Raw genomic sequence first — 13275 nt, forward strand, 5'->3', positions numbered from 1 at the left:
CTTCCAAAAGAAAATATAGATTTTTCTGTAAAATCAAATCTTTAAAGATCTACCTAGTATATGGAGAGAAGCAAAGAACATGCACCAATCAAATTAAAACTTGTTTTGTAAATAAAGGATGTCGCAGTGATGAAGAAACTCACATGAGGATTAAAAAAATGAAGGAAGAAGATTTTGCAAAAGGCTGGAGAATATGATCACTATATAAATCAATAAGAGGCATAAATGATAATGTTGTATAAATAAAATTTAGATATGTTCCTCCCAACAGGCTCAGTTCATCTTTTGTTATGTTTTATTTCCTTTTCATTTCTGTAATCCACAAATAAATCATCGAAGATGTAATTGAACAAAAAAAAACAACTTTACACATTCAGCATTCTCAACTAACTCCATAAACCTGCAAATTTAATTTGAGTTTGAGTTTAATTGAATGTAAAAAAAAAACTCATTTTAAAAAACTGATAGCAGTTAGTGCTCTTCTTCATATTGGTTTTGACCTCACATCTGGTGAGAGAAAATTTAGATTTGCCATTTCCTAAATTAGTAAAAAAAAAAAACACACAGTTAAATGTCACAGGATTTTCAATATAATTTTTTTTAATAGGTTGAAAAAAGGGAAACATTTGGACCATTACATAAGCTACAACAGTACAGATTAACAGAACAAGCACTACAGTCTATCTGCACTAGTTCCATTTGGCAGGATTGTCTTTGCTGTCTGATAAAAAGCTTGCCGAGACTGAAAATATTTTCTATTTACTTTTCATAACCATTAATCGTATCATTTTATTTTCGGTAGCAAAAGTATCGTTTATTTTGTGAATGTATGGAACGCAACAGTTAGCCAAAGTCTGGTCTTAATCTTTAGGATTCGACTGAATGGACACAAGTCACACTGTTTTGTGAACAACTTTATAGGAAATAGAACTGAAAATATGTGCATAACAAAGTTCTACTGGTGAGTTGATTTAGTCCAAGCCTGGTATTACCAGACACAGGTACACTGCATGAATATTTGAGTGTGGTCATGGTCTATCGAGGATCGTTTCCAGTCATTGCAATAGTCAAAGCTGATTGGTCAAGCCCTTCAGATTAGCCAAGTATACCTTCATGTGAACATGGTCTCCAGACTACAAGCACAGCAAAGACTGAAATTGTGAGCAATAGTCTGGCAGGAGCCTGTCAAATTTAGCCCCAGCAAGAGAATGAAAAGCTCGATTATTCCGCAACTACAGCCGTAGATAGTTAAAAAAAAAAAAACTGAACCACATTCCGCATTGGTTGAGGAGTGTTTGTGTAGATTTCACCAATTTTTGTCCCACACAAATTCTTGTTTGAGCAAAAATGTATTTGCAGAGTCATCAGTAATTATCCTGGAGACAGATGCAAAAGACGAACTAAAAGAATTTAATAACCTTGAATTTATATTTGTGTTAAATGCACACTGTGCCTGCACCAGGCGGCTATTATTATTGTTATATATTTAACAGAAATGTAAGATATGTCATTTTCTGATGTTTGTTTCAATCAAACTGTCTCCAGTAGCTGTATTTTTTTTAATTCACTTCTGATGCATCAACACGGCCCACCTTTTGTACCAATTAAAGGCGTGTTCTCTGTCTTCGGTGACTCATCTTCAGGTATCAGCTGTGCAGATGTCCTGTGGATGATCCCACGCTGTCCCTCTGTCCCTCCTCCTCCTCCGCAGACTCCTCAGAGCTGTTTACCACTGCAGCACTGAGAGTATGGAGCTCTTCCAAAACACACAGAAGTCTCTCTGACAGGATACAGACGGGCCATCAGTCAAATCTGTCACTACAATGTAAATGTTAGGACTTAAAAAAACAGTTTCTGACGCATGCAGATTTAGGACACTTCTCACCATCTGCAGGTAGCTGGACTGTTGCTCCTGTAAGGTAACTCCTCTCTGAAGGATTTTGTCGACGTTTCCTGAGAGCAGCTGGTGGAGCTGTTGTTTGAACTCTTGTGTGCTCTCTCATCGGCCCTCTTTCAGCAACCGCGACCTGGGAAAGATTCAGGTCAGAGGACACAGAACCAAAAATGTCCTCACCTTGCTTTACAAAGTCTTACCGGCAGAAGGTTGCTGTCCCCCTCTATCTCTTTCAGTTGTTTATTCAGGACGTTCCTCTTTGTGTTTTCACTCACCAAATGTTGAGTCTCTTTCATCTCATCCTGTTTCCTTGTTGCCTCTCTCTGAAACTGCCGCAAAGTCATAACTGCAAGAGACAATAAAGACAGATCAAAAGCCAGAGGGAGATGCTGCTATATACTGTATAAACAGTTTCAATCATATTGGATCACAGTCTGCATTAAAGATATGGTTTTATCCCCCTATGCTAAGCTGCTGTGGGCTGAGGCAGCGTGGTACTAGTCTTTCTACCTGCTTTGGTGTGCTCTCTCATGGCCGTACTGGCTTGAACCTCCAGCTTTCTCAGCTTCTCAGCACACTGGCCCTCAATCTCAGACACTCTCTCCTGCAGGGCTGAAGGGGAACAGCAAGTGCACCGTTCTTCAATACCGTATCCCGCACATTAAGAAGTCCATATTTGTATGCACCTCAGGGGAGAAACTGGCTTTTACTGCAACTGTTAGCAAATTTTCATAGACAGCACAGCCGACTGCAACACAGCAAGGTGGCAGCAGCCTAAAGGTCAAAGACAATTAAATTAAGGCTAGTGGCAAACATTTTTTGATCTTTTGTTTCAGCAAAGGCTCAGAAGTGAACAGTGAAGCAATTTAAGAGTTGGCCTTTAAAAGGAAATTAAATCAAATAGTGCCATTTTAATGTCTGCATCGTTCAAGAGGCTATAATCAATACTTTTATATTAACACATCAGATCACATGACAATGTGCCGACAAATTTTCTATGAATTCTCACAGCGTAATTTCAGACACAGCAGACAGACATTTTCAACCAAAAAAAAAACATGTAAAGATGATAGACAGACAAAAGATGGCAACTACTGTAGTTAGTGAAAATAGTGGATCAATTAGCAGTGAAGATCCAGGTGCTCCCTCGGGATCAGGTCAAGAGAGCTAAAAAGGAGTGGATGGTGGTCTAAAATTCATCAAGTGAACCAAAACATGACAACAAATGATACAATTCTCATTTCGTTCCGTTAGTGCTGAATGAAACAGAAACAGGGAAGTTAAACTTAAAATGTGACAAGAAGTTGGTGTTTTGTTATCAAGTTTTTTCTGCCCCCCCCCCATCTTCCAGTCTATACTGACCACTAGATGAAAGATCCCTTCTTAAAAGACTTTCAATGGAAGCGATTGGGGACAAAATGCACAGTATGAGCGAGAGAAAGGATACAACAGGAAAACCATGTTTTGGTGTACATATAGAAACCAAACACATTTTTTCATACTTTAAAGTTGCGTACCAGGTTGAATCTTCAAACCAAATGTGATAAATGTATCAAGGACCCTCAGTAATTTTCTCAGTAATAACTACACTTTAGGCACTATTAGGCATGTCGCTTGATCCCCAACTGCTCTGATCACACGGGAACAGCAGCATGATCCCAAGTGAGTGAATATGAACAGATGAAAGGGTGTCTCTGAAAACAGCTACTGAAGGAAGCTGCTGCCTCACCCTGCTCGCTGTGCTCCTGCTGGCTGAGCAGCTCACAGCGGATCTTCTCCAGGTCGACCTTGGTCTCCTCCAGCTGGGCCTGGATCTGCTGCAGGGTCTCCTCAGCCTTCTCTCTACCGGCTACGGTCTGCCGGACCTCCAACCAGCTCTGCTCCAGCTCCTGCTGCTGCTTTCTAGCTTTACTCTCATCTGTGGGGGATATACAAAGTGAACTGAGACACGTGGGAACACAATCGATAAACAGATAAAGCATCATTAAGGGTGCTATGACCTGGAGGGGGTCTCACATTGTTCTTTCAAATCAGCCAGAGCTTTCTCGATGAGCTCTGGGGTTCGTTTGAGCTCTTGAGTGAGTTTGTCTCTCTCTTCACACACCAAACTGTGGTCTTTCTGGAGGTTTCTGAAGCTGCTGAGTAACAAAGACAAGATGGCAGAACAAATACAGAAGCATCAAGTCAAGCAGAGAAGAGAAGCACGTGCAGATTGTACAACAAAGCTAAACAGCCTGGAAGAGATTTTTTTTAATGATTTATAATCCCCTGATGTTGCATGCAGTTGACATATTGTGATACACTGAAACAGTATACAATAAATATATATGTAAATATCCATAACCATATCCTCGAGCCCTATTTCCAACCTTCAACTCCAGGTTTTATAAAAATGTTAAAACAACAACCTGTCAGCCGCCTGTTCTGCCTGTTTGCAGGCCTGCCCAACCTTCTGCAGAGCCACCTTCCTCATTACCAAACCTGTAAAACAGACACACTGCAATGTAATTTCTTTACCAGACACACTCCAAACAGAACTGAACCTCCGGTAAATCTGTACCTTGGATTGTCTCCACTTGTCTTTTGGCGAACGTTAACCTGTGGGTAAGAGTGTTGAGGCTTGCTTTTGCTGATCCCACTTCTGCCACCTTGCTTTCAAACGCCTGACTGAACCTATGAGGCACAGTCAAAATGTGTGAGCATTGTCTGAGATGAAACATCGATAGGATCAGTTGTTTTGCTTCTATTCCCCTAATTTACCGGCCTCTTTTGTTTTGAATCCAGATAACTTCATTTTACCTTTGCACTGCCTCTGTCAAGGTTTTAAGCTCAGCCTCTGCTTTCTGGCTCTGTGACTTCAGTTGAGTGTTTTCATTATAAATCTTGGCCAAGTGTTGTTTCAATGTCTGGGAAGGATAACACACATCCATAAAACATAAACAAATGTTTTACCGTTTTAACTGATGCTCAGTTTTGAGAATACATTTCCTCAGCTGTTGTTCTTGAAACCTCATCAGCTCTTAGGACCTCGCAAAGTTTTCAGGTATTCAGCATCATTTGCAGTGGTAAAAATGTACGAACGTTTGTCACTTCCCCGAGCAAACCCTGGTTTATTGTGCATCATCAAAATTTCAGACAGCCACGTAAATCACCTCAGCTGCTCTGGTACTAACCTCCTTCTCCACTCTCTCCAGGTTCAGCTCAGCGATCCTGTCATGCAGACTGTGTTGGAGCACACTGGCCCGGTGCTGCTCCTGCTGGAGCTGCTGCTCCGTGGATCCGACCTAACAGAGATCAATACAGTGCCACACTTTAAACACAGTTTCACACACAGTTTGCTGTGGTTGGTATAATCGCAGATGACTGTTTTCATACTTGTGAAAGAAGCTTATCCTTTTCTCCTCTGAGCTCAATATCCTTTGAGCGAAGCTGAACGCACAGCTTAAACACTTTCTCTCTCCAGAGCTGAAGCACTCGAAGGCCTTCAGATCCATTCTTCTCAAGTGGATCCGTCGAGGTCTGTTGAAACACACACGTTGAGAGTACATTCATCCACATACACCACTTCAGCTAATTCTCCATATGAGCATGGATAATTATTGTCTGCAGATTAAACTTGATGTTTTCCATAGCGTAATAAATCTGTTTTAAAATGATGTGGGTTTTTTTTCCCTTTCCAAAAGTACAACACTGTGCAAGGGTTTTAGGCACTGAAAGTAAAATATAATGACATGAATAACTTTTATTTAATAATTAACATCATACAAAGTGTAGCTAAAAGAAACAAATCTAAATCAAAACCGTGTTAGGTGTGACCATCCTTTCTTTTTAATACAACACCAATTCTCTTTGGTACACTTGTGCACAATTTTTCATGGTACTTTGTAAATTGTTCCAAGCATCTTGCAGAACTTGCCAAGTTTCTGTTGTGGTTTGCATCTTAATCTTCATTTAATCCTATTCTGACTCGATGATGTTGAGATCAGGACTCGGTGGCGGCCGTACCATCTTTTGCAAAAGCTCCTCTTGTCACTGAAAATAGTTCTTCATGACTCTGCCTGAATGTTTGGGACCATTGTCTCTTGATTCAAACTGAATCTGGGACTGACCAGATGCCTCCCAGATGGCACTGTATGATGGATAAGAACCTAAACATCTAAGGGTGCCTAAATGTTTGCAAAGTCCTATATATTGACACATTATAACAGTTTCTTCACCAAACAACAACTATGTAACCTCAACAAAAACTAAAGAATACAACTTGTTTACTGTAATAATTACATATTTCAAGCAACTGTTAAGTTTAACTGAACCAAATTCACTTAAAAAGTAAGAAAACATGTTTTCTATGTCTCCTGCAGAGTCATTCTGTACAAACACAACATCTGAATAGAGCACCCAAGGTGAAGCGTTCAACCAACAAACTCTTGTTGGAGCTATTCCATTCTCAGTGTTAAACCCTGTCAAGTGGTCACACTGAGCATCTTGATGATGAAGTGCGCTGACCCTTCAGACTATTTTCCCCTGATGTTTTTGTAAATACACGTGAAAACTTGACAGTCTACAGCTAAAAACACAAAAATAGATGGCTGATTGGTTTACACAAGCAATCTGACTTCAAAAAGCAGTGACATTGCTCATCATGTGTTATGAATACATATATTGTTATGTGAAGAACAAACACTCACCTTCTTCACCATTTTCTCCTCTTGGAGAGCGAGAATCTCATTCATTGAGTTAAGCCTGACCGTCAAAAGCTCCGTGGTTGTCTGGAGAGTTGCTTTCTCTTTGTTCAGCCTCTACAAAATGTACAAGATTAGAACAAAAAAATTACACATAATGGTCAGAATTACTAGAATATACATGTTAATTCACAAATTCATGACTCGTTTTCTGTTCTGTCCTTCCTTTAGTCTGGTGAAAGAACATTTCAAAGTCGAATGCAATTACTTTACAGTAGGCTTGTTACAATCAATACTGTTTATATCCACCTCAACAGCTTCATTTAGTTGTTCCTTCTCTCCTCTCTCAGGGGCAAGCTGGCTGATGTAATTTCTGAGGCTTTGCAGTGTTGCAGACTGTGTCTCAAAAGCTTGTCCTATTTGGCTGAAAAATAAACAACATCCAAAAAATTAAATATTAAAATAATTTAAAAAAAATCTGTGAACGTGATTATAAAGTGTTTTAGATGCTTAGCTTCAGTTTTAGATTGATTGTGGCACCTTAAATGTTCTTTCAGTCCATCTCTCTCTGTAGAAATCTCCATCCGAGTGCTTTTTAGCTGCAGCACTTCTGAGGTCATCGATTGAAGTCTGTCCTGTAGGTCCCTGTTTGTTACTCTTGCTGCACCCAACTCAGCACGATGGGACGTATTCAACTGCTGCCGCTGAGAATGAGGAGAGGCAAACAATAGAAATTTTGAATTACGATGTATTCACCTTTCGATACCCGAGGAGAAGTTCTCACTTTACAAGGGTCTGACTTTCCTCTGACCTTCCTCAGTGCTCTGCTCAGGGATAAGGCCTTAAACTGAAGAGAGGTCACCGAAATCTCTATGTACAACCTTTATGAGTGTTTTTAATTTCTTATGCTACACACCTCAACCTCCTGCTTCTCCTGCATTTCCTCCAGTTGTTCTGACAGCTTCATAATCTGCTGTTTGGCGTCTTCTTTGGCCTGCAACCTGCCCATTTCAGCCTTTAGAGCAAGTTCTCTGGATTCTTCTTTGTACTTCTCCACATCTTTCCTCCACTTTGAAATTTCCTCACCAGACTTTGCTTTCAGCCTTTCAAACTATAAGAAACAGCAATATTAAACACAGAAAATTTATTAAATGAATCATAGTGAAAACTTTAAAAAGTGACTAAAAGATATTATTAAGACAACAGAAATGCACAAAAACCATCAGACTACCAACTGCCAAAATGAGCTACAAAATGCCAGGAATTCTCAGGTGATCTTTGTCTTCATGAGTGTCAAAATGAAATGTTTTGTCAGCAAACATCATCACCTGTGAGCTTATTTTCTCCTTCTGTGCACTGCTGAGATTGAGCTCCTCTCTGACTCTGCTGAGTTCAGTCTTTGCTTTGAATACTTCTTCACGCATTGCTTCAAACTCGTGGCTGTGCCTGTTGTGCAAAAGTAATGATTCACTGCTAACTTCTGAAATATTAAGTTACATAAAGAATGTGAGACCAAACCATAAAATGACTCAACTGCATAATAACATGAGCATGTCTCCTACCTGTTCAGGTTTGAGTTTTTGTCTCTCATCTCCTCCCTGTACTTCTCTGCAGTCTCCCTCAGCGCCTCCACTTGCCCCTTCAACCTCTCAACTTCGGCCTTGTGCTTTTCTGTTTCCAGTCGCCACTCTGACTCAAATCTGGACCGCTGCTCATCTCTCTCTTTAGATCTGCATTTGAGAAACAGGAGCTGTCAATATGCCCAAAATGCCACCCAAATGATAGACAATACTAATATTATTCATGTCAATACAATATAAAAACATATTGTGGAGATACCTTGCCCCAAGGTCTGACGGGTGATCTAGAGAGGTCCTTCCTCTCGTGCTGTCTCCATGGAGCATCATGATCCTCTGATTTTCCCTCCTCAGCTGCAAGATTTCCTGTTGGGCCTGCATGATGGCGAGCCATTGATCAGCAGGATGGGGATCACCTGAAGGTACTGATGTTACACCTGGGTTTATCCAGGAGATGGGTGGCTGCGTTGCTGAGATTTTAAGTCCACTGTGTGATCCAGTGGACTGAACACTTGATGCAAAGTGCGATGGGGGTACCAGGCCCTCCTGGATATTCCCTAAACAACAAAAATAATGTTAAAGTGAGTGCATGCATTATCTAGCCTAGCCCCATCCCAAGGATGATGAGGTGTCAAGATAAACATGACAACTTCTTTCCTTCTATACAACCTCTACGTTATGGTCATTATTAGTTAATTTGAGAGCTGACAAACGCAGATAAGCTTAGTTAGTGTAATACAGTAAGTCAGATTTCATTGTAAGCCAACGTTTGCTTATTAACATCACCTTATAATCAACATATAACCTACTTAAAGTGACGTTTGCTAAAACAAAAATGCGGCCAGAACAAGCAACTTACTTGAAGCCGCAGTAGTGGTGAACTCAGTGGGCACCAGGAGCCTGTCTTTTCCCGTGTTATGTCTCTCCATGTTCAGCAGATATTGCTGCAAATCTTGAACCAAACAGGAAACAGTGCGACATTGTTTGGGGGCGGTTTAAGCGTTTATTTTCCCGCGAGAATCGTCATTTCGTCGTTGCCCTAGTTACGGATTACAACCGTAACCCCCGGAGGTCTCCGGTAGGTGTTTTGGTTAACGTTAGCAAACTTTTATTGTTAAAACTAAACGTCAGTGAAATCATAACCGTCGCTCGCACTCTGCGGCAAAAATATCCACGAACTTTAAAGTAATGTAATGGTTATGGCGCAGTGCATCACGGGAAAGTGGAAGGAACGCGAAAGGATAAGACGTGTATTCTTTACCCTGGGAGTTGACTTGCAGGGTGTTCCTTCTCATAGGCTGCCTTCAAATATCGCCTGCATCGCAACTCTGCATTGCCCCCTATTTGTATATTGGAGTGCAGCGTTTACCAGGGGTGCAGGAAGGCCAGCAGACAAGCTGGGTACAGGCTTTCCTGATAGACTAAATTCAGGGCAGGTGTAAACTGCAAAATATTTTTGTTGTTAAATATTGACATTAAACTGGAAAATCACAGTCCAGAAAGCAATATAACCTATATCATATGAAAGAATTTTATTAAACGTGTCCACAGGCGCCTTAGGAAACCCCAGCTCTGATAACAAGTGCATTATAGGAGATACACTATTATTATAGTTAATATAAGAGATATGTCTATATGTGAAATTAATTAGCCTGTGGAGGTGTCCTATTTTATTCCTCAGACATTCTTATTCAGGTATTATTAGATATTAAGAGATATTATTATTATAATTAGTGGGAAAATGGGCTCAGTGTAAATGCACCTAATTACTGTAGGTGATAACCTGAAACTAGCCATTCCTTCTTGGCCTGGGACTCCCTCATCTCAAGAACACCCAGTGGTGTGTGACCACCAGAGCATTTCTGGAAAATAGTCTTGCAGGAAAGGGCACACTGAGCAAGCTCATAAGAGCATGTTTGAATGACAATCTTTGTTCATTTGGTTTTGCAACAGATTTTTGGGGGGTTGGGTGCATCTAACCGCAACGGTGAAACTATCAGTATTAATATTAATATTTATAATTTACATTAGAAATTTGAATTTTGCCAGATTTCTGTGTTTCCTTTCCTCCATCTGCAGTGATGCAAATTTGCCACACGTAGCATTTGTGCTTTAAATGCATAAACTGTAAAGATAGAGCTATACTGTCACATAAAGTGCTGTATCGATCATATAACATTCAGTGGGCTGTATTCACTGTAACCACCGTATTTCATATATTTTGTAGTGGTTTTTTATCCCCTCTGGTATCTTCAGCAGCCATTTCTGTTTGCTCTTACCTGCAGTATATTCTGTTTCTATTGCTGCCATGACCCACTTTCCCCCTGGGGTTCATTAAAGTTTTATCTAATCTAAACTATTTATGATGCATTCAAAGAGAAATTTTAGTTCGATTGATTTACATAAATGGTCACAAAGTGACAATACAATGAATTTAACTGATAGAGGAAATGAGGGCACAACAAATGACAGAACTGTATGGTACAATGCCGAGAGAAAGACAGCATGATAAACTGTGGCTTTTGTATAATACTCTTGATGTATACAAGGTGGTTGTTTGAGTTTGCATTATCTTGACATACCATCGTTGTATCTTTTCAGCACATGGCAGTCACTGCAGTAGATCCTGAGGAACACAAATGGGGAAAAGAGGGATCGGAAAGGGGCCACAGGGGAATCCAGTAAACAAAGGCAATGCTGACCCTAATCAAAAAGAAGTCAGTATTAAGATGGGGCTCTTTTTCTTTGGAGGATATGTAAGAGCTAATCACGGGCAGCATTCACTGTTTGTAGTGCTTGAAACATAGAGTAGCCCCCATGAAAGCTAAAGATAGCATTTTGAAAAAAGCAGACAGCAGATTGTGACCAAAAATATACAATATGGCAAATTAATGTAGGTCCAGATTCCTGGATCCCTTCAGTGTGAGGTCTGCCCCAGGTTATCCTTCCAGTTGGACATGCCTGGGCAACCTTATCAGATGCCCAAACAACCTGAACTGGCTCCTTGCAATTTGAGGGAGAAGTGGTTCTGCTGCCAGCACCTTTCGAATGTCTCCTCTCACAGATCTTAAGGGACAGCCGAGACAAGCTCGAACGGAAGCTTCTTTTTAGCCACTTATAACAGCAATCTTGTTGTTTCAGTCACTGCCCAGGCTTTGAGACTGAGGTGCAGCGTCTGTTGTATTTATGAGTTCCTTTATGTTCTCTTCCCACCACTAAACTACACTGTCAGGTCAGCATTTCACCCTCTGAAAGCAACTCAAGGAAGATGCTTCCTGAAGCTTCTGGCACTTTTGTAAAGTCTTTTTAAGAACAAAATGAAGTCCTTTTCTTCCCTAACCTGTCTATCCACTCCAGAAATCCCTTCCTTGACTAAGTCTCACAGGATTCATAGGTGAGTGTGGCCCAGGCCTGCAACCACAAGGTCAGCCTGTGATTGAAAATATGTGCCACCCAGATCAGGACCAAGGGTCATGGTGCATTGCCAGTCAGTTCCCTAAGAAATGATGGAAACCCTGGCAGACTGATCTCGAGCTTGAGGGACACTGACCAGGGCAAACACATGCAGAAATTATACCTGTCCGATTGACATGAATTTGTCTTTTGATGTCTGATATCATGACAATAGTCCTTTGACTGCAACTCATAATGTGATCAATCTGTATCAGTTGTACCCAAATGAATCTCTCCTTCAGGAAAGACAACAAAAGTATTTATCTTATTCTCATCAAAGGACACTGAATATTTCAGCACACCCATGGCCATGGAAGCTGCTTCGTCTTTGTCCTTAATCAAGCTGATTCAGCCTACACAAGGGGTTCATGTGGAGAAACTGTCCATGACTGCAAATATCTGGACTGGAAAGTGTGTCTATAATTAAAATATCTTAATTTTCAAATTAACTTGTTGGTCTTTTTGTAAGTTACAGGGACACTGATGAGTCCAGAGAAGTCCACACACTAAAACCCTTGGTAATAGTGGATTCAAAAGGTCTGGCCAGAACCGCAGGGAATGCAAACTAATTTGCTGACAAGAATCTTAATGCATTCACCAATGATATATTAGAGATGTTTTAGAAACCTACTCTCTCTATATATATATATATATGTTTCAAACAGATTGTTGCCAGCACGAGCATAAATAGACACAAAATGCAAGCCATTTTTGTTTCAGTAAAAAGCTTTCCTTGGAAATCCAGCTTGAAACAGACATCACTGGGCAGCATCTCTCCAGAAACGATCCCTCGGCTGTGCATCACAGCAACGGCCACTGGGCATTATTAAAAAGGGATATGTGGGGAAAAATGTCTGCCTCGTCAGCAACTGCCTGGACTTTGCCTCATGCCTCATACTGCATGTTAGTTGATTTATCGTTGGGGCAGATTTCTGTGTAATTTTAAGTTCAGTTTTCGAATTCAAAATAGGAAGGAGCCTAAATCTCTGAATAAGAAAATATACTCAAAATAAACACAAAGCCGTCAAGCTTCAGGGAGGAGTGCAAGAAGTAAAAATACAATCTCTGCAAAGATTTATTTTAAATTTTGTATTTCATAAAAAGGGAAGCAACTTCAACTTTCCTGTACAGTTTGCTACCACCTTCTTATAATAAGAGAGGCTTTTGCATGCATTATCCATTCAGTCTGCTTGGTAGACAAGTGTAAACCTGGTGTTTCAGGGCTGTCACTGCAAGGCTCATAAACACGCTTCTTCTTGTTTAAGATGCAATAAGTATAACAATGAGGTAACAAAGGTTAATAAATTCATGTTTAGACGCTGCTACAAGGAGGAGAGTTGATTGGTAATCAAATTCAAAATATATTACAAAGCCAGTGGGGGGAAAGAAATACTGGAACTGATTTGCAATTTTTCTGGCCACCTCATTTTGCTATGGTTGTCACAATTTACTAAAAGCCTTATGGCAATGAAATGTGTGTTTGAAATGCACATTCAGGCCTACACACTTCTTGAATAGCCTCACTTTCATATGTGGTCAAACGTAGATTATTATTTTTTTTAATTTTTTTTTTTTTTATTATTATTTTTTATTTATTTATTTTTTACCGATGGATAAACCGTGTGCGTACATGAGTCCTGCCCGATGTTAAGGTGTCTAGTTAATGGTT

At 40.2% G+C, this 13275-nt stretch overlaps 1 protein-coding gene across 3 annotated transcripts; it reads right to left on the minus strand.

Annotated features, from left to right (window-relative positions):
- Positions 1–584: 584 nt before the first annotated feature.
- Positions 585–9308, minus strand: cchcr1 (coiled-coil alpha-helical rod protein 1). 3 transcript variants are annotated; one of them, XM_069725537.1, is made up of 19 exons: positions 9013–9308; positions 8416–8710; positions 8139–8306; positions 7905–8022; positions 7493–7687; positions 7117–7280; positions 6886–7000; positions 6583–6693; positions 5270–5413; positions 5068–5178; positions 4694–4800; positions 4455–4567; positions 4303–4375; positions 3911–4029; positions 3624–3812; positions 2405–2506; positions 2170–2240; positions 1886–2027; positions 585–1780 (listed from the first exon to the last, which is right to left on the minus strand). In XM_069725537.1, exons 1-19 carry the CDS (start codon positions 9080–9082, stop codon positions 1647–1649), a joined length of 2541 nt encoding a protein of 846 aa, XP_069581638.1. In that variant the 5' UTR covers positions 9083–9308; the 3' UTR covers positions 585–1646. The 3 variants fall into 3 exon arrangements, with proteins under 3 accessions (XP_069581638.1, XP_069581637.1, XP_069581639.1); XM_069725536.1 differs by having other exon boundaries at positions 3911–4032; positions 9013–9307; XM_069725538.1 differs by lacking the exons at positions 6886–7000; positions 7117–7280 and having other exon boundaries at positions 3911–4032.
- Positions 9309–13275: the final 3967 nt, after the last annotated feature.

This window comes from Brachyistius frenatus, unplaced genomic scaffold (genome assembly GCF_029030835.1).
Source record: "Brachyistius frenatus isolate BFR_SWC_R1_liver_20210118 unplaced genomic scaffold, ASM2903083v1 Contig_428, whole genome shotgun sequence".
NCBI lineage: Eukaryota > Metazoa > Chordata > Actinopteri > Embiotocidae > Brachyistius > Brachyistius frenatus.

Bases quoted from the DNA above. Each gene is read 5' to 3' on its own strand.
- cchcr1 (XM_069725536.1), bottom strand. From the start codon at position 9,082: ATGGAGAGACATAACACGGGAAAAGACAGGCTCCTGGTGCCCACTGAG. The intron at 8,023-8,138 runs GTAGGAGACATG...TTTGCACAACAG, and splicing joins AAAAACTCAAACCTGAACAG to GCACAGCCACGAGTTTGAAG. The intron at 6,694-6,885 runs GTGGATATAAAC...TACATTTTGTAG, and splicing joins AACTAAATGAAGCTGTTGAG to AGGCTGAACAAAGAGAAAGC.